A 23,759-nucleotide genomic window follows, 5' to 3' on the forward strand; every position below is an offset into this window, starting at 1 on the left:
TAAGGAAGTGGCCCTAGAAATAGTAGATGCATTGCTGGTCATCTTACAAAATTCTATAGACTCTGGAATAGTTCCCATGGATTAGAGGGTAGCTAATGTAATCCTGTGGTAAACCACTGTTTGTATTCCACTGTGTACATGCCTGGACATGCCTCGGCTGACTCCTCCCACAAGTCCTAGTATAAAGGTGACTGCTCCCCAGCCCTTTGTATTTCTGGACCGGTCGACCACTCGAGGCAGACCTTCATTCTTTTGTTAATAAAAGCCTTTAGTTACTCTCTTAACTCTGTCTTTTATGAGTAATTGATAGCGCATCAATTTTATTAACAAAATTTTTATAATGGAGAAGATCCTCACACCAGCATGCCTGGACTTAGATCATCGGGAGGCGGACTCATCCACCAAGTTTACTCACTGGCTTAAGTGTTTCGAAAAATTCCTGACCGCCTCCGCAGCAATCAAATCGGACGAGGACAAACTGGATGTCCTGACCTCCAAAGTGAACCACCGAGTGTACTCGGGTCATCCAAGACGCGACCTCGTACGCTCAAGCTCCTCACGGACCAGTACACGCGCCCAGTGAACGAAGTGTACGCCAGGCACCTTCTGGGGAGTCGTAAACAACAACCTGGGGAATCGACCGTGGAATACCTTCAGGCACTGTCTGTGCTTGGCCGGGCCTGTGGTTGTAAGGATGTAAAGGCCGCCGTGTACACAGAGGAACTTATCCGGGACGCTTTTGTAGCGGGCCACAGATCCAATTACACCCGACAGCGACTGTTGGAGCAGAGTGACCTCGACCTCAACAAGGCCTCTGAACTCGCACTATCATTGGATGCAGCCTACTGGGGCATGGATGCCTACTCCTCTGCACCGTGGACGCCGCGGGGAATGACAGCCTGGGACACGGTAGGACCGCCTCATAGCGCCGTGCCACGCCAGCCACGGCCCAACTACCGCAGCAGTGTCCCAAGGGCAGACAGCAGTGCCCCAAGGCCAGAAATGCTACTTCTGTGGCCAGGCAAAACACCCCAGAACGCGCTGCCCGGCGAAAAACGCGATCTGCTCGGGCTGCGGGAAGAAGGGACACTATGCTAACGTCTGCAGGGCCAAAGCCACCCCGAACCCCAGCAGCGCCGCGTGTGGGCCATGCGGGCCGCCATCTTGGGCCTCCCCGGCCATGTGCGAACCACCGGTACAGCAGCCATTTTGGACGCCTCCAGCCACATGGGGATCATGGACGCCGCCATCTTGGACGACAGCCAGAACGCAGCAGGCCCCCAACACCGCCTCATCTGATACCCGCAGCGACACACCGACCCCTACGCTGGCATCCATTACACTGGACCAAGCGAGACCGCACCAGCTGGCCAGTTCCACAATGGACATTAAGGTAAATGGCCACGATACAATCTGCCTTTTTGACTCTGGGAGCACGGAGAGCTTCATCCACCCCGACACGGTGCGGCGTTGCTCTCTCCCAGTCCTGCCTGCGCACCAGCGGATTTCTATGGCCTCCGAGTCCCAGTCGGCGGACATCGGCGGCTACTGCGTAGTGACACTCGTAGTAGACGGGACCGTGTACGATCATTTTAAACTTCTGGTCCTGCCCGACCTCTGCGCTGCCGTCCTGCTGGGGTTAGATTTTCAGTGCCACCTTAAAAGTGTTACGATGGCGTACGGTGGACCCCTACCCCCACTCACAGTCCGCAGCCAGCAGCTCCCAAATTGCCCGCCGCGCACCAGGTGCAACCTCTCCACACTCAGAGTCACCCCCCCCCCCACTGTTTGCTAACCTCACCCCCGACTGTAAGCCCATCGCCACAAAGAGCAGGCGATACAGTGCCGGGGACAGGGTTTTCATTAAAACCGAAGTGGAGCGGCTCCTGAAGGAAGGGATTATTGAGGGCAGCACCAGCCCCTGGCGAGCCCAGGTTGTGGTCGTTAAGACCGGCGAGAAGCAGCGCCTGGTCATCGACTACAACCAGACAATAAATCGCTACACCCTGCTGGACGCCTACCCACTCCCCCGCATAGCTGATATGGTCAACCAGATCGCGCAGTACCGCATCTTCTCGACCATTGACCTGAAATCAGTGTACCACCAGCTCCCTATCCGCCCTGAGGACCGCCAGTATACTGCCTTTGAGGCAAACGGCCGCCTCTACCACTTCCTTAGGGTTCCCTTTGGCGTCACCAACGGGGTCTCCGTCTTCCAAAGGGAGATGGACCGGATGGTAGATCAAAATGCGTTGCAGGCCACTTTCCCATATCTGGACAATGTGACCATCTGCGGCCGTGACTTGCAGGACCATGACGCAAACCTCGAAAAATTCCTCCGCACCGCCCAACTCCTGAACCTGACATATAACAAGGAGAAGTGCATATTCCGCACAAACCGCCTCGCCATCCTTGGCTGTGTTGTGGAACACGGAGTCATCGGCCCCGACCCCGACCGGATGCGTCCCCTTATGGAACTCCCACTGCCCCACTGCCTCAAGGCCCTGAAGAGGTGCCTAGGGTTTTTCTCCTATTATGCCCAGTGGGTCCCCTACTATGCGGACAAGGCCCATCCGCTGATCAAGTCCACCTCTTTTCCCTTGACGGCAGAGGCCCGCTTAGCCTTCCACCGTATCAAAGAAGACATTGCCAAAGCCACCATGCACGCAGTGGACGAATCCATCCCCTTCCAGGTGGAAAGCGACGCGTCCGACTTTGCCCTGGCCGCTACCCTCAATCAGGCGGGGAGACCCGTGGCCTTCTTTTCACGAACCCTCCAAGGCCCGGAGACCAGACACTCCGCTGTTGAGAAGGAGGCCCAGGCGATTGTGGAGGCTGTGCGTCATTGGAGGCACTACCTGGCCGGAAAACAATTTACCCTGCTCACTGACCAACGTTCAGTTGCTTTCATGTTTAACAACAAGCAGAGGGGCAAAATCAAAAATGACAAGATCTTGAGGTGGAGAATCGAACTTTCCACCTACAATTACGAGATCTTGTACCGGCCCTGGAAGCTCAATGAACCCCCGGATGTGCTATCGCGTGGCACCTGCGCCAGCGCGCAGATCAATAGACTGCGGGCCCTCCACAATGACCTCTGCCACCCGGGGGTCACCAGGTTCTTCCACTTCATCAAGGCCCGCAACCTGCCTTACTCTATTGAGGAGGTCAGGACCATGACCAGGAACTGCCAAGTCTGCGCTGAGTGCAAACCGCACTTTTATAGACCAGACAGGGCCCACCTGATAAAAGCCACTCGCCCCTTCGAGCGCCTGAGCGTTGATTTTAAAGGGCCTCTCCCCTCCTCCGACCGCAATGTGTACTTCCTCAATATTATTGATGAGTACTCCCGTTTCCCGTTCGCCATCCCCTGCCCGGACATGACCAGTGCCACGGTCATTAAATGTCTGAACGACCTCTTCACCCTGTTCGGTTTCCCCAGCTATATCCATAGCGACCGGGGCTCATTGTTTATGAGCGACGAACTCCGTCAGTACCTGCTAACTAGGGGTATTGCCACAAGCAGGACCACCAGTTACAGCCCCCGGGGGAACGGACAGGTGGAAAGAGAAAATGCAACAGTTTGGAAGGCCGCCCTGTTAGCCTTAAAGTCTAGGGGCCTTCCAACCTCCCGCTGGCAGGATGTGCTCCCTGATGCGCTCCACTCTATTCGGTCACTGCTCTGCACTGCCACTAACGCCACCCCTCATGAGAAAATGTTTGTCTTCCCAAGGAAGTCCACATCGGGGACATCACTACCGCCATGGCTGACGTCCCCAGGGCCGGTCCTACTGAGAAGGCACGTGAGGACCCATAAAACGGACCCCCTGGTCGAGAGGGTCGACCTCCTCCACGCCAACCCCCAGTATGCTTACATTGCATACCCGGACGGGCGGGAGGACACAGTCTCCATAAGAGACCTTGCACCCTCGGGGGCCGCAGTAACCCACTACTCACTACCACCCCCCCCCCCCACGATCCGATATCCAGCCCCAGCAGACGGCACGCGACCCGCTCGACATCTACGAGGACGACACGCCTGTGCCACAGCCAACGCAGGACTCGACGCCGGAAGCTCCACTACCCCTGCCGTCGCCACGCCGATCACAGCGCCAGACAAGACCTCCGGAGAGACTCCAATGCACTAACTTTTAATACACTTCACCCCGCCGGACTCAATTTTAAACAAGGGGTGAATGTGGTAAACCACTGTTTGTATTCCACTGTGTACATGCCTGGACATGCCTCGGCTGACTCCTCCCACAAGTCCTAGTATAAAGGTGACTGCTCCCCAGCCCTTTGTATTTCTGGACCGGTCGACCACTCGAGGCAGACCTTCATTCTTTTGTTAATAAAAGCCTTTAGTTACTCTCTTAACTCTCAGTCTTTTATGAGTAATTGATAGCGCATCAAACCCCACTATTTAAAAAGGCTGGTAGGGAGAAAACGGGGAATTATAGACCGGTAAGCATGACATCGGTAGTGGGGAAAATGCTAAAGTCCATTATAAAAGATGTAATAGCAGAGCACTTGGAAAACAGTGACAGGATCAGACAAAGTCAACATGGATTTACAAAAGGTAAATCATGCTTGACTAATCTACTGGAATTTTTTGAGGATGTAACTGGTAGAATAGATAAGGGAGAACCAGTGGATGTGGTGTATTTGGACTTTCAGAAGGCTTTCGATAAGGTCCCACATAAGAGATTGGTGTGCAAAGTTAAAGCACATGGGATTGGGGGCAAGGTACAGACTTGGATAGAAAACTGGTTGGCAGACAGGAAGCAAAGAGTTGGAATAAACGGGTCTTTTTCTGAATGGCAGGCAGTGACTAGTGGGTTACCGCAAGGATCGGTGCTAGGGCCCCAGCTATTCACAATATATATTAATGATCTAGACGAGGGAACTAGATGTAATATCCCCAGGTTTGCAGACAACATAAAGCTGGGTGGGCGTGTGTGCTGTGAGGAGGATGCAGAGAAACTCCAGTATGATTTGGACATGTTGGGTGATTATACTGCATCTGCCCAATGTGGATAAATGCGAGGTTATCCACTTTGGTGGCAAAAACAGGAAGACAGATTATTATCTGAACGACAATAGATTGGGAAAAGGGGAAGTGCAACGAGACCTGGGTGTCCTTGTGCACCAGTCGCTGAAGGTAAGCATGCAGGTGCAGCAGGCGGTTAAGAAGGCAAATGGTATGTTGGCCTTCATAGCGAGAGGATTAGAGTACAGGAGCAAGGATGTCTTGCTGCAGTTGTACAGGGCCTTGGTGAGACCACACCTTGAGTATTGTGTGCAGTTTTGGTCGCCTTATCTGAGGAAGGATGTTCTTGCCATGGAGGGAGTGCAGCGAAGATTCACCAGGCTGATACCTGGGATTGCAGGAATGACGTATGAAGAGAGATTGGGTCAATTAGGCTTATATTTGCTTGAGTTTAGAAGAGAGGGGATCTCATTGAAACTTATAAAATTCTAACAGGACTAGACAGACTCAATGCAGGAAGAATGTTCCCGATGGCGGGGGAGTCCAGAACCAGGGGTCACAGTCTAAGGATAAGGGGTAAGCCATTTAGAACTGAGATGAGTAGGAATTTCTTCACCCAGAGAGTGGTGAACCTGTGGAATTCTGTACCACAGAAGGCAGTTGACGCCAACTTATTAAATATATTCAAGAAGGAGTTAGATATATTTCTTACGGCTAAAGGGATATGGGGAGAAAGCAGGGACAGGGTACATAATTTGGATGATCAGCCATGATCTCATTAAATGGCGGAGCAGGCTCGAGGGGCCGAATGGCCTACTCCTGCTCCTATGTTTCTGTTAGGTTACAAAGCGGCTCAGCCTTTTCATCCTTTCCCGATATGTATACTCTCACATTTCTGGTATCATCCTTGTAAATCTTCTTCTCTGCACCCTCTCCAGTGCCTCTATATCCTTTTTATAATATGGAGAGCAGAACTGTACACTGTAGCTAAGTGTGGCCTAACCAAGGCTCGATACAGGTTTAGCATAACTTCCCTAATTTTTAATTCTATCCTTCTAGAAATAAACCCTAGTGCTTGGTTTGCTTCTTTTATGGCCATGCTAAGCTGTGTCGCAACTTTTAGTGATTTGTGTATTTGTACTCCGAGATCCCTTTGTTCTTCTACCCCACCTAGACTCGCACCCTCCAAGTGATAAGTGACCTCCCTACTCTTCCTACCAAAATGTAATCTCACATTTATCTATGTTGAACTTCATTTGCCAATTATATGCCCATTCTGTAAGTTCATTAATGTCCTCCTGTAATTTGTTGCAGTCTTCCTCAGTATTGGCTATCACCCCCAATTTGGTGTCATCTGAAAATTTAGAAATTGTGTTTTTGATTGAAAAGTATAAATTGTTAATGTAAATTGTGAACAGCAGTGGTCCCAGCACTGATCCTTGTGGAACACCACTACCCACCTTCTGCCACTGTGACTAGCTACCCTTTACTCCTACTCTCTCTCTGTCTTGAAGCCAGCCAGCAATCCATTCTGCTACTTGTCCCCTGACTCCGCATTCTCTGACCTTGTTCATCAGTCTATTATGGGGTACCTTTTCGAAGGCCTTTTGAAAATCCAGATAAATTACATCTACTGCATTACCATTGCCTACTCTCTGTTACCTCTTCAAAACATTCAATGAGGTTGGTCAAGCAAGACTTTCCCTTTTGAAATCCATGCGGACTATTCATTATTATATTTTTGGTTTCTAGATGTTCTTCTATTTTCTCCTTTAGTAGGGATTCTGGAAACTGCACATTTTCAGCTGTGATGCCTCAAAGTTATTTTTCTACCGGATTAATTGCAGGAGTGCCCAGGAGATTAATTTTGCCAACACTACCCATTACCAGTAGAACTTTTTTTTAAATTCGTTCATGGGATGTGGGCATCGCTGGCAAGGCCAGTATTTATTGCCCATCCCTAACTGTCCTTGAGAAGGTGGTGGTGAGCTGCCTTCTTGAACCGCTGCAGTCCGAGTGGTGAAGGTACTCCCACAGTGCTGTGAGGGAGGGTGTTCCAGGATTTTGACCCAGCGACGATGAAGGAACGGCGATATATTTCCAAGTTAGGATGATGTGTAACTTGGAGAACTTGCAGGTGATGGGTTTGGGAGGTGCTGCTGAAGAAGCCTTGGCGTGTTGCTGCAGTACATCTTGTAGATGGTACACACTACAGCCACGGTGCGCCAGTGGTGGAGGGAGTGAATGTTTAAGGTGGTGGATGAGGTGACAATCAAGCCGGCTGCTTTGTCCTGGATGGTGTTGAGCTTCATGAGCGTTGTTGGAGCTGCACTCATTCAGGCAAGTGGAGATTATTCTATCACACTCCTTACTTGTGTCTTATAGATGGTGGAAAGGCTTTGTGGAGTAAGGAGGTGTGACACTCACCGCAGAATACACAGCCTCTGACCTGCTCTTGTTACCACAGTATGTGTGTGGCTGGTCCAGTTAAGTTTCTGGTCAATGGTTACCCCCAGGATGTTGATGGTGGGGGATTTGGCGATGGTAATGCCGTTGAATGTCATGGGGTGGTGGTCAGACTCTCACTTATTGGAGATATTCATTGCCTGGCACTTGTGTGGCGCTAATGTTACTTGCCACTTATCAGCCCAAGCCTGAATGTCGTCCAGGTCTTGCGACATTTGGGTATGGACTGCTTCATTATCTGAAGAGTTGTGAATGGAACTGAACCCTGTGCAATCATCAGTGAACATCACCACTTCTGATCTTACACTGGAGGTAAGGCCATTGGTGAAGCAGCTGAAGATGCTTGGGCCTAGGACACTGCCCTGAGAACTCCTGCAGTGATGTCCTGGAGCTGAGAGCATTGACCTCCAACAACCACAACCATCTTCTCCTTTGTGCTAGTGGAGAGTTTTCCCCCCCAGATTCCCATTGACTTCAATTTCAGTAGGGCTCCTTGATGCCACACTCGGTAAAATGCTGCCTTGATGTCAAAGGCAGTCACTCTCACCTCACCTCTGGAATTCAACTATTTTGTCCATATTTGTACCAAGGCTGTAACGAGGTCTGGAGCCGAGTGGTCCAGGCGGAACCCAAACTGAGCATCGGTGAGAAGGTTGTTGGTGAGTGCTGCTTGATAGCACTGTCGACAACACCTTCCATCACTTTGCTGATGATTGAGAGTAGACTGATGGGGCGGTAATTGGATGGATTGAATTTGTCCTGCTTTTTGTGGACAGGACATACTGGGGCAGTTTTCCGCATTTTCGGGTAGATGCCAGTATTGTAGCGGTACTGGAACAGGTTGGATAGAGGTGTGGCTAGTTTTGGAGCACAAGTCTTCAGCACGACAGCCGGGATGTTGTCGGGGCCCATAGCCGTTGCCATATCCAGTGCGCTCAGCCATTTCTTGATATCACGTAGAGTGAATCGAATTGGTTGAAGACTGGCTTCTGTGATGGTGGGAACCTCAGAAGGGGACCGATATGGATCATCCACTCGGCACGTCTGGCTGAAGATAGTTGCAAACGCTTCAGCCTTGTCTTTTGCACTCACGTGCTGGGCTCTGCCATCATTGAGGATGGGGATATTCATGGAGCTTCCTCCTCCCGTTAGTTGTTTGATTGTCCACCACCAGTCACGACTGGATGTGGCAAGACTGTAGAGCTTTGATCTGAGCAGTTGATTGTGGGATCACTTAGCTCGGTCTATAGCATGCTGCTTCCGCTGTTTAGCATGCATGCAGTCCTGTGTTGCAGCTTCCCCAGGTTTGCGCCTCAGTTTTAGGTACACCTGGTGCTGCTCCTGACATGCTCTTCTGTAATCCTCATTGAACCAGGGCTGGCCCCCTTGGCTTGATGGTAAGGGTAGAGTGAGGGATATGCCAGGCCATGAGGTTACAGATTGTGGTGGAATACATGCTACTGATGGCCCACAGCACCTCATGGATGCCCAGTTTTGAGCTGCTAGATCTGTTCTGAATTTATTCCATTTAGTACAGTGGTAGCGCCACACAACACGATGGAGAGTGTCCTCAATGTGAAGACAGGACTTCGTCTCCACAAGGACTGTGCGGTGTCATGGACAGATGCATCTGCGACAGGAACATTAGCGAGGACGAGGTCAAGTATGTTTTTCCCTCGTATTGGTTTTCTCACCAGCTGCCGCAGGCCCAGTCTGGCAGCTATGTCCATCAGGATTTGGCCAGCTTGGTCAGTTGTGGTGCTACCGAGCCACTCTTGATGATGTACATAGAAGTCTCCCACCCAGAGCACGTTCTGTGCCCTTGCTACCCCATCAGTGTTTCCCCCTCAGTGTTTCCTCCAAGTCATAGAGTCATACAGCACAGAAAGCCATTCGGCCCATCGAGTCCATGCCGGCTCTCTGTAGAGCAATCCAGTCAGTCCCATTCTCCCGCTCTATCCCCATAGCCCTATAACTTTATTTCCCTCAAATGCCTATCCAGTCTCCCCTTGAAAACATTGAGTGTCTCCGCTTCCACTACTTCCATCGACAGCGAATTCCAGGTCCTCACCGCTCGCTGCGTAAAAATGCTTTTTTCTCACACCCCCTGTATCTCTTGCCCAAAACCTTAAATCTGTGTCCCCTAGTCCTTGTACCATCAACTAGTGGGAACAGCCTTTCCCCGTTTAGCCTATCCAAACCCATCATAATCTTGTACACCTCTAGCAAATCACCACTCAACCTTCTTTGCTCTAATGAAAACAAATCCAGCTTCCAGCCAAAGTGGTGTTCAACATGCAGGAGTACAGATTCATCAGCTGAGGGAGGGCGGTGGGTGATAATCAGCAGGGGGTTTCCTTGCCAATGTTTGATCTGAAGCCATGAGACCTCATGGGGTCCAGAGTCAATGTTGAGGACTCCCAGGGCCACTCCCTCCCGACTGTATACCACTGTGCCGTCACCTCTGGTGGGACAGGACAGGGATGGTGATGGAGGAGTCTGGTACATTGGCTGAAAGGTATGATTCTGTGAGTATGACTATGTCAGGCTGTTGCGTGACTAGTCTGTGGGACAGCTCTCCCAATTTTGGCACAAGTCCCCAGGTGTTAGTGAGGAGTAATTTGCAAGGTCGAATGGGCTGGGTGCGCCTTTTTTGTGTCCGAAGCCGATGCCTAGGTCGAAGCTGGGTGGTCCGTTCGGTTTTATTCTTATTATTGTTTTTTGTAGTGGCTTGTTACAACTGAGTAGCTTGCTAGGCCATTTCAGTGGGCAGTTAAGAGTCAACCACATTGCTGTGGGACATTAGTGAACCAGATGGGTTTCTACGACAATCCGATAGTTTTATATTCACCATTACTGATACTAGCTTTTTATTCCAGATTTATTTAATTAACTGAATTTAAATTCCCCAGCTGCCATGGTGGGATTTGAACTCACCTCTCCGGATCATTAGTCCAGGTCTCTGGATTACTAGCCCAGTGACATTACCACTATGCTACCGTGGTATCATACTCTACAAAAGAAAACTGGAAAGTGATTTTTTTTTTTTAAATGAAGTGGTGCCAGCAATCCTCTTTGAAACAGGAATTTAAATTTCTGGATCACATGTGCATTGTACAATGTCATGACCATATTCATTAGTTTGATAAAGCAACCATTTAATTTTCTGGCAATTAAGAGTCCTAAAAATGCTCCAACCTTTAAGAATGAGAGGCCACAAATTCTCTTAGTTTCAAATATTGCCCGAGAGCACCTGCTTGCTAAAAAAGTGCTTTGGAGCAACGTTAAAAGAATTTCGGGGTGGGGGGTGGGGGGAGAGACATGGCAAAGAGGAACCAAGTCATACTCATTGGCTGTGCCAAAGGTTATTATACAGCAAGAAGCTAGTGATGATTGAATAGTACTATTCGGCATCAACTCAACAATGTAAGATGACAGTTGTGACCAAAAATAGGGCAAAACTTTAGCCTTGGTGCTCTTCACAATGAAGTGGAGGCCATCCAATTATAAACCGATATTACAACATTTCATCGTAAAAGGTGCATGATGGGCTCATACGGAATACAAAATTTATACTAAAAGTGGCTTTACGTGATAACATGAGTGGCAGACTACTGCAGATCAAAGGTTTCTACCATGTACCAAGTTCAAATAAAATAAGGTACTGTACATCTAGTGTGGACTTCACTTTCTGACTTGGCTCTCATTCATCATGTTTTCCCTTTCCTTTAAACAACTGTATATTTAAATATAACAAATAAACTGCATAAGTGGAAATTCAAATAGAATTTTGAAATTTGGCTCGTGATAAAGCCCAGTTTTAAAATTGACTCGTCATCTTTTTGGGAGGACCCTCATCCCAATTTATAGACCACTTTATTCAAGTCTTTCCCCTTATACTTCTTGCACACACAATAAGTAGTCAAAAGTTTAACTGTGACTTTAAAAAAAAATCCAGAACGCAGTTTGGTGTAAACAGCAGCTAAAAGCTTTGCATATTGTTAAACAGGTATAATAACCAAATACTTAACACAATTAATTAGATACACACCAAAGGTTTAAATCAAGTATGCGTCAATATAAGTTACTTTGCAAATTTGATAGCAATTCAGCTTAATTCGTAGAATAATTAAAGGTGGAAGGAAGCCATTTGGCCCATCGTGCCTGTGCTGGCTATCCAATCAGTTCCACTGTCATGTTCTCATAGACCTGTTTTCCTTTCAAGTATATATCCAATTCCCTTTTTAAAAAGTTACTACGGAATCTGCTGCAACTACCATTTTAGGCAGTGCATTTCAGATCATTATAACTCACTGCATTAAAATAAATTTTCCTCCTCTTCCCCCCCCCCCCCCCCGGTTCTTTTGCCAATTATCTTAAATCTGTACTGGCCCTATCGCCAATGGAAAAAGTCAAAACCCTTCATAATTTTGAACACCTTTATTAAATCGCCCCATAACTTTCTCTGCTCTAAGGAGACCAAACCCAGTTTCTTTAATCCCTGGTACCATTCTAGTAAATAATCTCTGCACCCTCTCAGAGGGCTTGACATCCTTCATAAAATGTGGCACCCAGAACTGGACACAATACACCAGTGGAGGCCCAACCAGTGATTTATAAAGGTTAAGCATAACTTCCATGCTTCTGTACTTTATGCCTCTATTTATAAAGCCAAGGATCCTGTATGCTTTTTTAACAACCATATCAACTTGTCCTGCCACCAAAGATTTATGTACGAAACCTGAACCTTTTCCCTCAATGTATTGTTACAAGATAAGCTTTGAAAATGATTAGAATAAATTTGTCAATCAGAAAATTCTCTTATTTAAATTCAGATTTAGCAAAAAAAATCTAAAACATAAAAGCTTACAAGATGCTAATTATTTTATACAGATTTAACAACAGACACCGAGTACGTCAAAACAATAAGTTTAAACAATCTGTATTAAAGAACATAAATCTAAATCTTATTCCTAAGTGCTAGCAAAAACAAAACGCATTACTTGGCTAAAAACCCAAGAATAGATCATGACTAGTTTCAGATGTTCATGAATAATTCCCACAAAGCAGGCAACTGACAATGACATATGGCACTATCCTCTACAGCGGACATATATACAGAAGAACGGAGCACGCTGACCCAGTGGGAAATGTGGCCAAAAACAAAAATCAGAGTGCATGCTGGGTATTTAACACCCACAACCAATTGGGGTGATTCAATGCTTTTGTTGTCAGGTCAAAGACAGAGCATGCCTTCTCAAGCCTGTAAAGCAGCACTGATAGCACAGACATCGTCATAGCTTCAGAAACTCCACACTTAAAGGCACGGTCTGAAGTTAATTTTTGACAAAGGAAGAAATTGTTCCTATGCGCCGATTTCTAGGTACAGATATAATTTTTTTTCTGCCCCCACAAAGAACTGCCTCGAAGACAGTTCTCCTTTGCCCAACATTTCAAATTGATTTTCAAGTCAAAAATTTGCCTGGAGAAAGTACTTTTTGTTCCTAGCTCTGTACCCATGACAGTAATAATTTCCACAAAGAACATTATTTATACCAACACCTCACCGTGAGAATTTCTGATTCACTTTTTTTTTTAAAAATGTTCCTCAACAATAAATGTTCAATGTAGGGCTGTTTGTGTTGGAACAATTTGATTGTAAATTTGATCAATTCTTAAGAATGAATGCCAATACCCTCTCCACCAATGCTTTTGTAACCACAAACTGGAGCAACTTCATATCTTGCTTGCAGGAAGTCTGACTACTGTGGCACTTCTCCTTGCAATATGTATATGTAGCAGGACGATTCTAACAAATTATTGTTGTCAAATGTTAAGAATTTTTCCAATGACAGCTTACTAAGTTAACACTCAAAGAAAAAGTGACAACAGAGTAATGTAGACATGTACCAACAACCTGAAGTAACTTTAAAAAAAAAGTATAATTAATAAACTAGTTAAGGATTCAAGAAAAAAAACTTTTCCAAATTCAACTATTTTAATTTTCTGATCCTTGATTACCAAACGTGCATCCAGTTTAACACCAACTTTATAATTAAATCACAGAAAAAATTGGGTCTTCATTATTGGAAATTGAGACTTGAGACTTAATCAGCTGGTATCAAAGTGAAAGGCTATTATTTTGCTAATGCAGAAGAGAATTTTTTAAGATTTGCTGTTGAGCCACCAACACTAATCACAGCATTTTCTTAAATTTAAAAAAATTGTTTTACCTAATTACCACTGGACACTTTCAATGCATGAAATGGTTTACAACATAGCATTTACTAAGTAAACCAGTCAGTGAAAGCACCTCAACAACTTTTTCTTTATCTAGCAATATTTAGACCCACTGAAAGTAAACTTTTCCTTTGACACAATCTCCATTCGTACACTCATTTTAGTTGTTTGTTGGCTATGGGCCTGAATTTGCAGTTGGATGCTTCCTGCGGGCGAAGGCCACCGAACCACAAGAAATGTACGAACCTACCTGATGGTCCCAGAGGTTCGGACACTTGTGTTCCTGGGCCTCTACGTGTATGCCTGCGTAAAGGCTCACGTATCACAGGGCGCAGGCGCTCCTGGGATCACATGGGCCGGCCCAACCAATCAAAAAGGGGGATCCCCATTATGCTTATACGGATTCCATTTACGTACGGAATCCCCATAAGCATGAATAGGAATCCCGTAAAAAACACAATTACACACCAGTTAAATAAAAATAGATTACATGTTCAAAATTAATTAAAATACAAATTAATTTAACATTTAAAACAAAAATAAAAATTTTTGAAAAATAAATGTAAACGTTTTAAAGGAGCTAAAAATGACCTAAACTAATTTAAAACTTTTTTTTATGTTTAAATAATTAAAAATTACTTCAATATTTATTTAAGGCATTGCGCCTGCTTTTGCCAGGCATAAGAGTTTCACGGGCATTAGTTGGGCAAATAGCTGAAACTTGACAGATCGCAGCACACTCGGAAACCCAGAACTTGCAGGGCACTTACGGCCATGAACGCACCATGTACGCGGTCAGAGGCCCCGGAAAAACCAGGCCATTATTTTAAGTGTCCTTCCACTCTTTTCGGTTTCTTGCCACCATGCATCAATCCCTAGTCGAAGAAATCCGATAGCCTGCACCCAAGTCACTGCCATTCAATTTTGACAAGGTGGTGAACGACAGCAGTCAAAAATGAATAAACCACTGATTTTCCTTACGACCCTGTGGAGAAACATAATCTTTCTTGGTCTTCCCTGGCTGAAACAGGGAACTTGCTGTGTAGGGAATTACAGGTGTGAGTCCTCTTGCTTTGTTGAATCACTGGACCACCCTGGCTTCAGGTTTTCTCACCCTTAATCTATTAGGAAACTGTTCGGAACTAAGCTAATTGGTAAACCTTTGTGAAAAATCTGAAAGGTAGTATTTATGTCCCTTCATTTACTCAACATTTAAGATAAATCTTTAACTCATTTTTTGGTCTCATAACTTATGTCTACCAAGTCACGAAGCGATGCAAGTAGAAAATTGACAGATTAAATTTGATTTATAATCCTATTCTGCCCTCTGGTGATTAAACCAGAGAAATGCATTACTTTGGCACTGACTTTTTCAGTCCAGTCTGCAATAAGAAAAAAAACATTTCGCACTATATCTCGTCCTAACTTCATTGCAAAATGATACATTATTAAATGGAGATTTAATCTCGACTACATGACATCTTGCTCTTAATTCACATTATAGAGTCTAGTGGACATCAAGCAATCAGCTCCATTTATAAAATCATAAGCATTAAAATTCTTGGACAAGATTCCTCCCCCCCCCCACCCCCCCCAAAAAAAATGAATACATTTTTCTTCATACTTTACCATTCACTAACGTAATTGCAGCAATGCAGTGTTTTGATAACAAAATTCCATTCTCCAGTATTGCACTTAAGTGTAACAAAGAAAAAAGCAACTACATAATGATCTTTCAGCACTTCCTCAGCAGCTACCAAGCCACTTATAATCGGTATAAATGTTGGAAAGTTTGTTAATTCTACTGTGGAGGGGGTAATATATTAATAAAATTACATATCTGTGCTCAGTAGCAATGAATAGTCCAATTTAGCAACAAGGCTGCGGACAGACGACTAAGTTCTGTTATGGGGAAATTTGCGAGTGGATTTTTGGTGGCGAAGGACAGCTCCCAAATGTTTTGAAAATAAATTCAGTTGCCCAAAAAGGCAAAAAAATATTGACTCCTTGTATCTTGTGGTGCATGGAAGGTCTTGTGGCATAAAAGTTGAGCACAATGGTGAACTTCACTGCCAATGGTAGTGTATTGCAGTTGTTTGACTATCGCTGCAGGTCTCCATGGACCTGCTTGCATATAATGACAACCTCCCTAGTGAGCCTGATCCTCCCCATGTATTGTACCTTTCTTATACCCTAGCTTATTCAACTGCATTAGACCCATTGTAGTACCTCCTGAGAGTAATGTCCACTGTGCTTTTCTCTTTGTGCTCTATGCAATATATGCATAATAGATGGCTGATACACTCATGCTCTCAGCCACAAACTCCTCTTGCTCTCAGCCACAAACTCCTCTAAGTTGGCTGGACCACATCTAGTACGATGGAGCCTCAATCTCTTCTACCAAAACTATCTACTTCAGGATCACCCTGGAATACAAAGATAACCCTCAGCTTTTCTCTACTACCATCCATCTCTTTAAACCTCTCTCGCCTGCCCCCACTGCCTTCACCTTCAAAAATTACAAAAAGCTCATTGGCTTGTTTGCTACTAAGATTGACTCCATCTGCACCCCAATTCCCCCCTTATCCATCAAGCTAAACTTCCCCAAGCCCCCCAACCTTGTCCTAGCCTTGAACCAGATTATTTCTCTAGCTTCTCGCCAATCTCCCCTCATGCCCTCTCCAAGCTCATTTTGTCCATGAGACCTACCTCCTGCTATCTCAACCCCAATCCCACTCAACTGGGACCAATCCTCCTAGAAAATGTTTCCCTATTGCTCTCTTCCTGTCTCACTCTAAGCAGACTCTTCTACTCCTCCCTTTCCTGACCCCGCCCTCTTTTGTCCTCTCCTCTCTCCCTGTGACCTACTCCCCCTCACCCTCATTTCCACCACATCCTCTCCTCAACCTCTCTCAATTCCTCCCCCACTTTGGTCCAATTATCTCCCCATCCTGTAACCCTGCTTGATCTGATTACTGTACTTAGCCTTGACTTTGTGTGCAAAGCCATTGGAGATCACACACAGTGTGTGTGAGAGAGTGTGAGTGAGTGAGTGCGAGTGTGTGAGAGATATTGCTGCCATGCCTCCACTGTTCTCGTGAAAGTTTTTTTTAAAGTTACAGAAAAAATAGTACATCAAAAACATTTCAGAAATAATTGAGCTAATTGTGGTAGCCAGATTGTGCAGAGCGATTAGTTTCATTGGTAAAATGTGGATATATGAATTTGTAATTGGAAAAAGATGACACCAATGTGTGACAACGGAAAGTTAAGTTGCGCAGATAGAAGTGCATGCAGAGGCAACATTTTTAACAATCAGTATCACTAAAACACATTGACTCACTGCTGTGTACACATTGGTTTCTGCATTTTTACTACATTACAACAATTACTACACTTCAGGAGTACTTTGTTGGCTGTTAAATGCTTTGGGATGTCTTGAGTCATGTAAGGCACTATATAAATCAAAGTTCCTACTTCCTTCTTATAATGTAGAGAAGCAGAAGAAATGTGACAGGAAGAGAAACAGTAACAAGACAACAGTGGTCATGTTCTCCAACTTACCATGTGCAATGCCGTAGGAAATTAAAAACATTGGCTTGATGACCAGTAATTAAGAAATCTTTAAAATAGTTTCTTACCTGAAAAGCTCGCGGATTTCCTTTACTTTTGCCTGGAAAGGAATATTTCGAATCAGAATTTTGGAGACCTTCTGTTTCTTTGCTTTTTGGAGTTTTCTAGCTGGATTCACAGACCTGCATACAAAAAGATTTTGGTATGTTTCTAATACTGCTAAAAATTGGACAGTACAATGTAGAAAACTAGGGAGAATCCAAGAGCAGTAATGCTAGATATAAAAACATTTTGGTAGAGCTGTTACCCCTACAGTGGCAAGAAATATCTGAAGTGATTTCCAAAGCTGGCACATGTAGAAAGATGTCAGTATTGACTTGCAAATGCCTCATTAAGTTATCTGTTTAAATGACGTAAAGTCTGAATCAGTGGCTTTATTAAACAGTTAGTTTCTTGTGTGAATTTTGTTCTCAAATTGGATGAGGGGGAAAATAAATAAATGTTTCCACCGCCCTACACATATTTTGCTAACTTTCATGTCACCAATTCTAAAAATAACAACTGCTTCTGGAATTTCCTCAACAGTTGATGAATATATGGAACCAGAAACCCAGCTAGCGTCTGATTCAATGATTTATTACCACGGTGTAAATGCTAGCACTCAGTCTGCCCACTTGGGCCAACAAAGTGTTTTTGTGCTTGCTGGGCTGCATAGAGCTTTTGTATCAATTGGGAAATGTACAGTTGTCAGTTACCTAATTGCAAATTGTGACTTTAAAACAATTGTGCATACAAAATACATCTTCAGAATATTTACTTCCTTTTTGAATACTTAGGCAGCAATTTTAGTTACTAGCTTTCAGTAATACTAAATATTGACTTTATAGGCTGGTTATGCTATACATTTGGCACTATGAAATCACTGGTTTCACAATACTGTGCAATGCAACTCTGGTGCAAAGTTATCCAATCGAATTTAAGAAATTGTTGTGAAAACACCTCAAGCAGGTGCCACTTTGGTCTTATACTTGCTGCAGTGCAACAGAAATTGGTGCAAAGCGAAGTCAGGTTTTGTTGACGTTAAAATTTAATCAGCATCTGGGCATTGGTAAGCAGAGCTCTGTGCATATGTGCCTATGGTGTAACAGCACTGTTAGGAACACAATTGTCACCAAAAGTGAGAAGAATCCTTTTGAGCAACATTTCATTGTGATATTGGCTCAGATTTTCCTGAAAACCTGCACCCTACGCAATTATTCCATCGGAGATTTTACAGGAAATTATGATGCAAGTGACTTATGCCATTACTACTCCATACTTTCTTGGAACTTTAGTGCCACTCTGCCGCCACCACTGTGAAAAGTTAATTATCATAGCTCCATCCCCATTTAATCAATTGCTAATTTCCTGAATTAACGCTACTTTTATCGCCATCGCCACTTAGACCTGTAAAAAAAAAAGATGCTGGTGGGCCCCTGGTAGCAGTCCATTGTTGCACCACAATTTGCTTTCAAAAGTCTGTTTTATATAACCTCAGAGCCCCATGAAAGAAATGTGCATGCAATTCTAATTAAGTTTTCGAAACTGACGTCTACGTCCTTGTTAGACATTCCGATATCACCTCATTACAGATCAAACTGCCTGAGGCAGCAATGTAGGCTGCATCTTTTTGGCATATTCATTTTGTCAATTTTAGGTTAGTTTCATAAATCAACTGGAGCTACAAATCTATCAGTAACTTTATTACTTTAATAAAAAGGAAACTTTTAACAGAAAACAAAATACTGTGGAAGTGTGGGTTTCAAAAAGTTTTGTTACATAAATATTAGTATGTGTTAATCATACGAAAGTGGAGAGACAACACAGCCCACAAATGTGTAAATTTATGACGTAGTCTTGAGAAAGGATCAAGAAATGTATCCCCCTGCTGATGTCTTTGTGGAAATTGTAGTGCTTAGGCAATAGCAGGGTGATGCATGGCGACCCATTTCAAATCTGACCCTCCAAAGTGTCGATACTGTTGCAATGAACTGAGTAAGTATTGCCAGTGTATTTGAGCACTCATTAATATAACAGATTTATTGATAATTCAAACAAGCTATCTTTTCATCTCTAGTATCTTCAGCTTGGTATCATTTTAACAAGGCTTTAACAGTTTTCTTAAATGGTATCTACAAGAGAACAGTGTAGATCAATCTGTCACATTCATGCAATGTATTAATTTATGAACAGAATGTTAAGTTATTGTCTTGTTCAAATCGTTCATCTTCATTTTTAACTATTCCTTTTAAAGTTGGAGGCTTTGTTAGCAGTGATGGAAATCAAGCTTCAATAATGTCCAGTGAAGGAAAAAAAGTTAAAAGCAAATTCCTCCTCGAGAATTAGCGTTGCTCTTAAGACAGGAATCGAGAACTCTGTGGCTTTGCACAATGTCATAAAGTTATTAGAAAAGCACAATTTGTTTTTGTGAAAAACCCATTTTAAGAGACAAGGGTCCTCAATTAAAATAAAGGAAACTACGATGGTCTGAGGAGCGAGTTGGGTAGGATTGATTGGGGAATGGCACTCAAAGGGTTGACGGTGGATAGGCAATGGCAAACATTCAAAGACCGAATGGATGAGCTACTGAATTTGTTCATCCCAGTTTGGCATAAAAATAAACCAAAAAAGGTGACTCAACCGTGGCTAACAAGGGAAATTAGGGATAGCATAAGATCCAAGGAGAGGACATATAAATTGGCTAGAAAAAGCAATAATCCTGAGGATTGGGAGCAGTTTAAGAGTCAACAAAGGAGGACAAAGGGATTCATTAAGAAAGGGAAAATAGAATGAGAGTAAGCTAGCAGGGAACATAAAAACTGACTGTAAAAGCTTTTATAGATATGCGAAGAGAAAAAGATTGGTGAAGTCAAGCGTAGGTCCCTTACAGTCAGAATCAGGGGAATTTATAATGGGAAACAAGGAAATGGCTGACCAACTAAATACATACTTTGGTTCTGTCTTCACAAAGGAGGACACAAATAACCTCCCAGAGATGCCGGGGAACATAGGGTCTGATGAAAGGGAGGAACTGAAAGAAATCAGTTTTTGTAGCGAAATGGTGTTAGGAAAATTGATGGGACTGAAGGCCGATAAATCCCCAGAGCCTGATGGTCTACATCCCAGGGTACTTAAGGAAGTGGCCCTAGGGATAGTAGATGCATTACTGGTCATCTTCCAGAACTCGATAGACTCTGGAACGGTACCCATGGATTGGAGGGTAGCTAATGTTATCCCACTATTCAAAAAAGGTGGTAGAGAAAAAGTGGGGAATTATAGACCGGTAAGCCGGACATCGGTAGTGGGGAAAATGCTAGAGTCTATTAAAAAGATGAAATAGCAGAGCACTTGGAAAGCAGTGACAGGATTGGACAAAGTCAACATGGATTTACAAAAGGTAAATCATGCTTGACTAATCTACTGGAATTTTTTGAGGATGTAACTAGTAAAATAGATAAGGGAGAACCAGTGGATGTGGTGTATTTGGACTTTCAGAAGGCTTTCGATAAGGTCCCACGTAAGAGATTAGCGTGCAAAATTAAGGCATATGGGATTGGGGGCAAGGTATTGACTTGGATAGAGAACTGGTTGGCGGACAGAAAGCAAAGAGTTGGAATAAACGGGTCGTTTTCCGAGTGGCAGGCAGTGACTAGTGGGGTACCGCAAGGATCGGTCCTAGGACCCCAGCTCTTCACAATATATATTAATGATCTGGACGAGGGAATTGGATGTAATATCTCCAAATTTGCAGACGACACAAAGCTGGGTGGGAGGGTAAGCTGCGAGGAGGATGTCGGGAAACTCCAGTACGATTTGGACAGGTTGGGTGATTGGGCAGAAACATGGCAAATGCACTATAATGTGGATAAATGTGAGGTTATCCACTTTGGTGGTAAAAACAGGAAGGCAGATTATTATTTGAATGGCATTAGATTGGGAGAAGGGGAAGTGCAAAGAGACCTGGGTGTCCTTGTGCACCAGTCGCTGAAGGTAAGCATGCAGGTGCAGCAGGCGGTTAAGAAGGCAAATGGTATGTTGGCCTTCGTAACAAGAGGGTTCGAGTACAGGAACAAGGATGTCTTGCTACAGTTGTACAGGGCCTTGGTGAGACTGCACCTTGAGTATTGTGTGCATTTTGGTCACCTTACCTGAGGAAGGACATTCTTGCCATGGAGGGAGTGCAGCGAAGATTCACCAGGCTGATACTTGGGATGGCAGGAATGACGTATGAGGAGAGATTGTGTCGATTGGGCTTACACTCACTGGAGTTTAGAGATTGAGAGGGGATCTCATCGAAACCTATAAAATTCTGTCAGGTCTCGACAGACTAGATGCAGGAAGGATGTTTCGGATGGCCGGGGAGTCCAGAACCAGGGGTCATAATCTAAGGATAAAGGGTAAGCCATTTAGGACTGAAATGAGGAGGAATTTCTTCACCCAGAGAGTGGTGAACCTGTGAAATTCTCTGCCACAGAGGGCGGTGGAGGCCAGTTCATTAAATATATTCAAGAAAGAGTTGGATATATTTCTTGAGGCTAAAGGGATCAAGGGATATAGGGAGAAGGCAGGGACAGGGTACTGAATTTGGATGATCAGCCATGATCTCATTGAATGGCGGAGCAGGCTCGAAGGGCCGAATGGCCTACTCCTGCTCCTATCTTCTATGTTTCTATGTTTCTAATCTCATATCCAGAAAACGTGAGTTGTGCTTAAATGGGAGCGTGGAGCAGATTCATTTAACAGCAATTTTAAAAGTGTTTTTAACTGCCAATGCACAAACCCAATAAATACTACTTTGAGTTACAAGCATCAGGGAAATTAAGAGGTGGATACTGGGGCTGTGTTAGAACTGAAAGTGCAGGTCAAGTCACATTAGAATGTGGACCATTCTGCATTAACATAGCCCGTAGACTTAACTGTCTGAATCTTTTACACTGCCCACGGCACAAGAAGAAAATTTCAACAAAAGTAAACTCCAATTGATTACAAATTTCCAAGAAATTGATGAATACTAAAGTATGATAATAAAATGAATCTCATTTGAAAGACAATGAGGTGCATTACACGGCAGAGTCACTGTTGTGGGTTTAGTGTGGTCAGATTCAGCGGACCAGCTGATTCTTCACACTTGTTCCATGGCGCTCAGGTAATTTTATATTGATTTAATTATCAGAGCAAACACGAATGTAAGGACTGGTACCTGTGAGAAGTGTATTAGTGCTTTTGCTGTTAGATTTGCCGATTGTATTAATCAGCCTGCCTCCCAATAAGTCCCATTCTGCTAATGGGCGTAAAATGGTCTCCTTTCAGGTATGTTTAAATCTCCCAGTCAGTGCTCCCCCCTCAGGTTCGGTGGATGCCCTGCTGGTTTTACTCAGTGAGCAGCTTTAAATGCATTTTTAAAACTAATTTTCACAAAGTTGCTTTATTCTTCAATTCTAAACAAAATTTGCAGGATGATCAAACTCTGCTTTTAAAATATGCGGTAAAACTGATTTCAGCATCATCAAGGTTCCATGGGTAAATGCTAAATGGTGAGGGTAATTCAAGTGTAATGAACAAAAAACAGAAATTGCACAGTGATTGAAACAACAATGATCAATCTTTGACCAAAGCGGCCCTGACAGCCTGTGACAGTCATTCAATGGCTGTTGGCTGAGCCGCTTCCGATTCACTGCTATGCTCACTGGTGTATTTTAATTAGGAAGGAAGCAAAATATGGAATAAGCCATCAACGGCGCAATCTACATCGCCCATCTTGCTGTTGCAGAAAAATCTGTGCCATCGTGTCTACTATAATGAGACAATAATGGATCGATAAAAAAAATCAAGATTTTTAAAATAAAAGGTAAAAAGAGAATTCAAGAGACAGTTCTTATTGCAAAGTGTCTATTTCCAATATATACATTTTCACAATGCATTAGCAATGCAAGCCTACTTCTGAATGAGTCCCAGTGAAAGTTAAACAAGAATGTTAAAACTCTTTCATTTACTCATTCCATTCTTCGCCTTATACACATCAGTTTTGAAAAGAAACCTTTCCACCACAAGCCACCTGAACGCTATAATGTATCTTGTGTAGACATCTAACACATTGAATGGCATCCATCAAGTTCTTTCCTGGTTTTAACAAAAATCTTAAAACTGCAGCATAAACCAGTTCATGCAACATAACTTTTGCCACATAACTGCAAAAGCACATAATTCCTCATTTATAACCCGAAGACCTTAGAGTCAAGCTGTATCATCATACACTTGATATTTGGGTCAGGGCTCCAAATAAGCAGATCCATTCAATCAATTTAATAGAATAAATTTAAATAAAGTCAAAATACTTACTTTGTAGCTCTGTCTGATATCTTCAGCTCCAGTTGATGATCATCCACCATACAGTGCTAGGGTTTCAAAAATATCCAGGTAAATGTCGTAAATATTAGTGTGAAATAAAGAA

At 44.0% G+C, this 23,759-nt stretch overlaps 1 protein-coding gene across 3 annotated transcripts in view; it reads right to left on the reverse strand.

The window, feature by feature from the left end:
- rbm19 (RNA binding motif protein 19) overlaps positions 1-23,759 on the reverse strand; it is a 292,795-nt gene that overhangs the window by 187,543 nt on the left and 81,493 nt on the right. For 2 of the 3 annotated variants that reach the window (XR_015072332.1, XM_085961763.1), the window contains exons 20-21: positions 23,648-23,703; positions 17,338-17,451 (exon numbers count right to left, since the gene is read on the reverse strand). Coding sequence is in view for 1 of the 3 variants with exons in the window: in XM_085961763.1 (XP_085817889.1) it covers positions 17,338-17,451; positions 23,648-23,703 (170 nt within the window). In the remaining 2 variants the exon portion in view is untranslated. Of the gene's footprint in view, positions 1-17,337; positions 17,452-23,647; positions 23,704-23,759 lie in introns of those variants that run through there. The other variant, XM_085961764.1, reaches the window with a different exon arrangement.

Source organism: Somniosus microcephalus, chromosome 19, assembly GCF_052327205.1.
Source record: "Somniosus microcephalus isolate GS21.2 chromosome 19, FLI_Smic_1.0, whole genome shotgun sequence".
NCBI classification, from domain to species: Eukaryota; Metazoa; Chordata; class Chondrichthyes; order Squaliformes; family Somniosidae; genus Somniosus; species Somniosus microcephalus.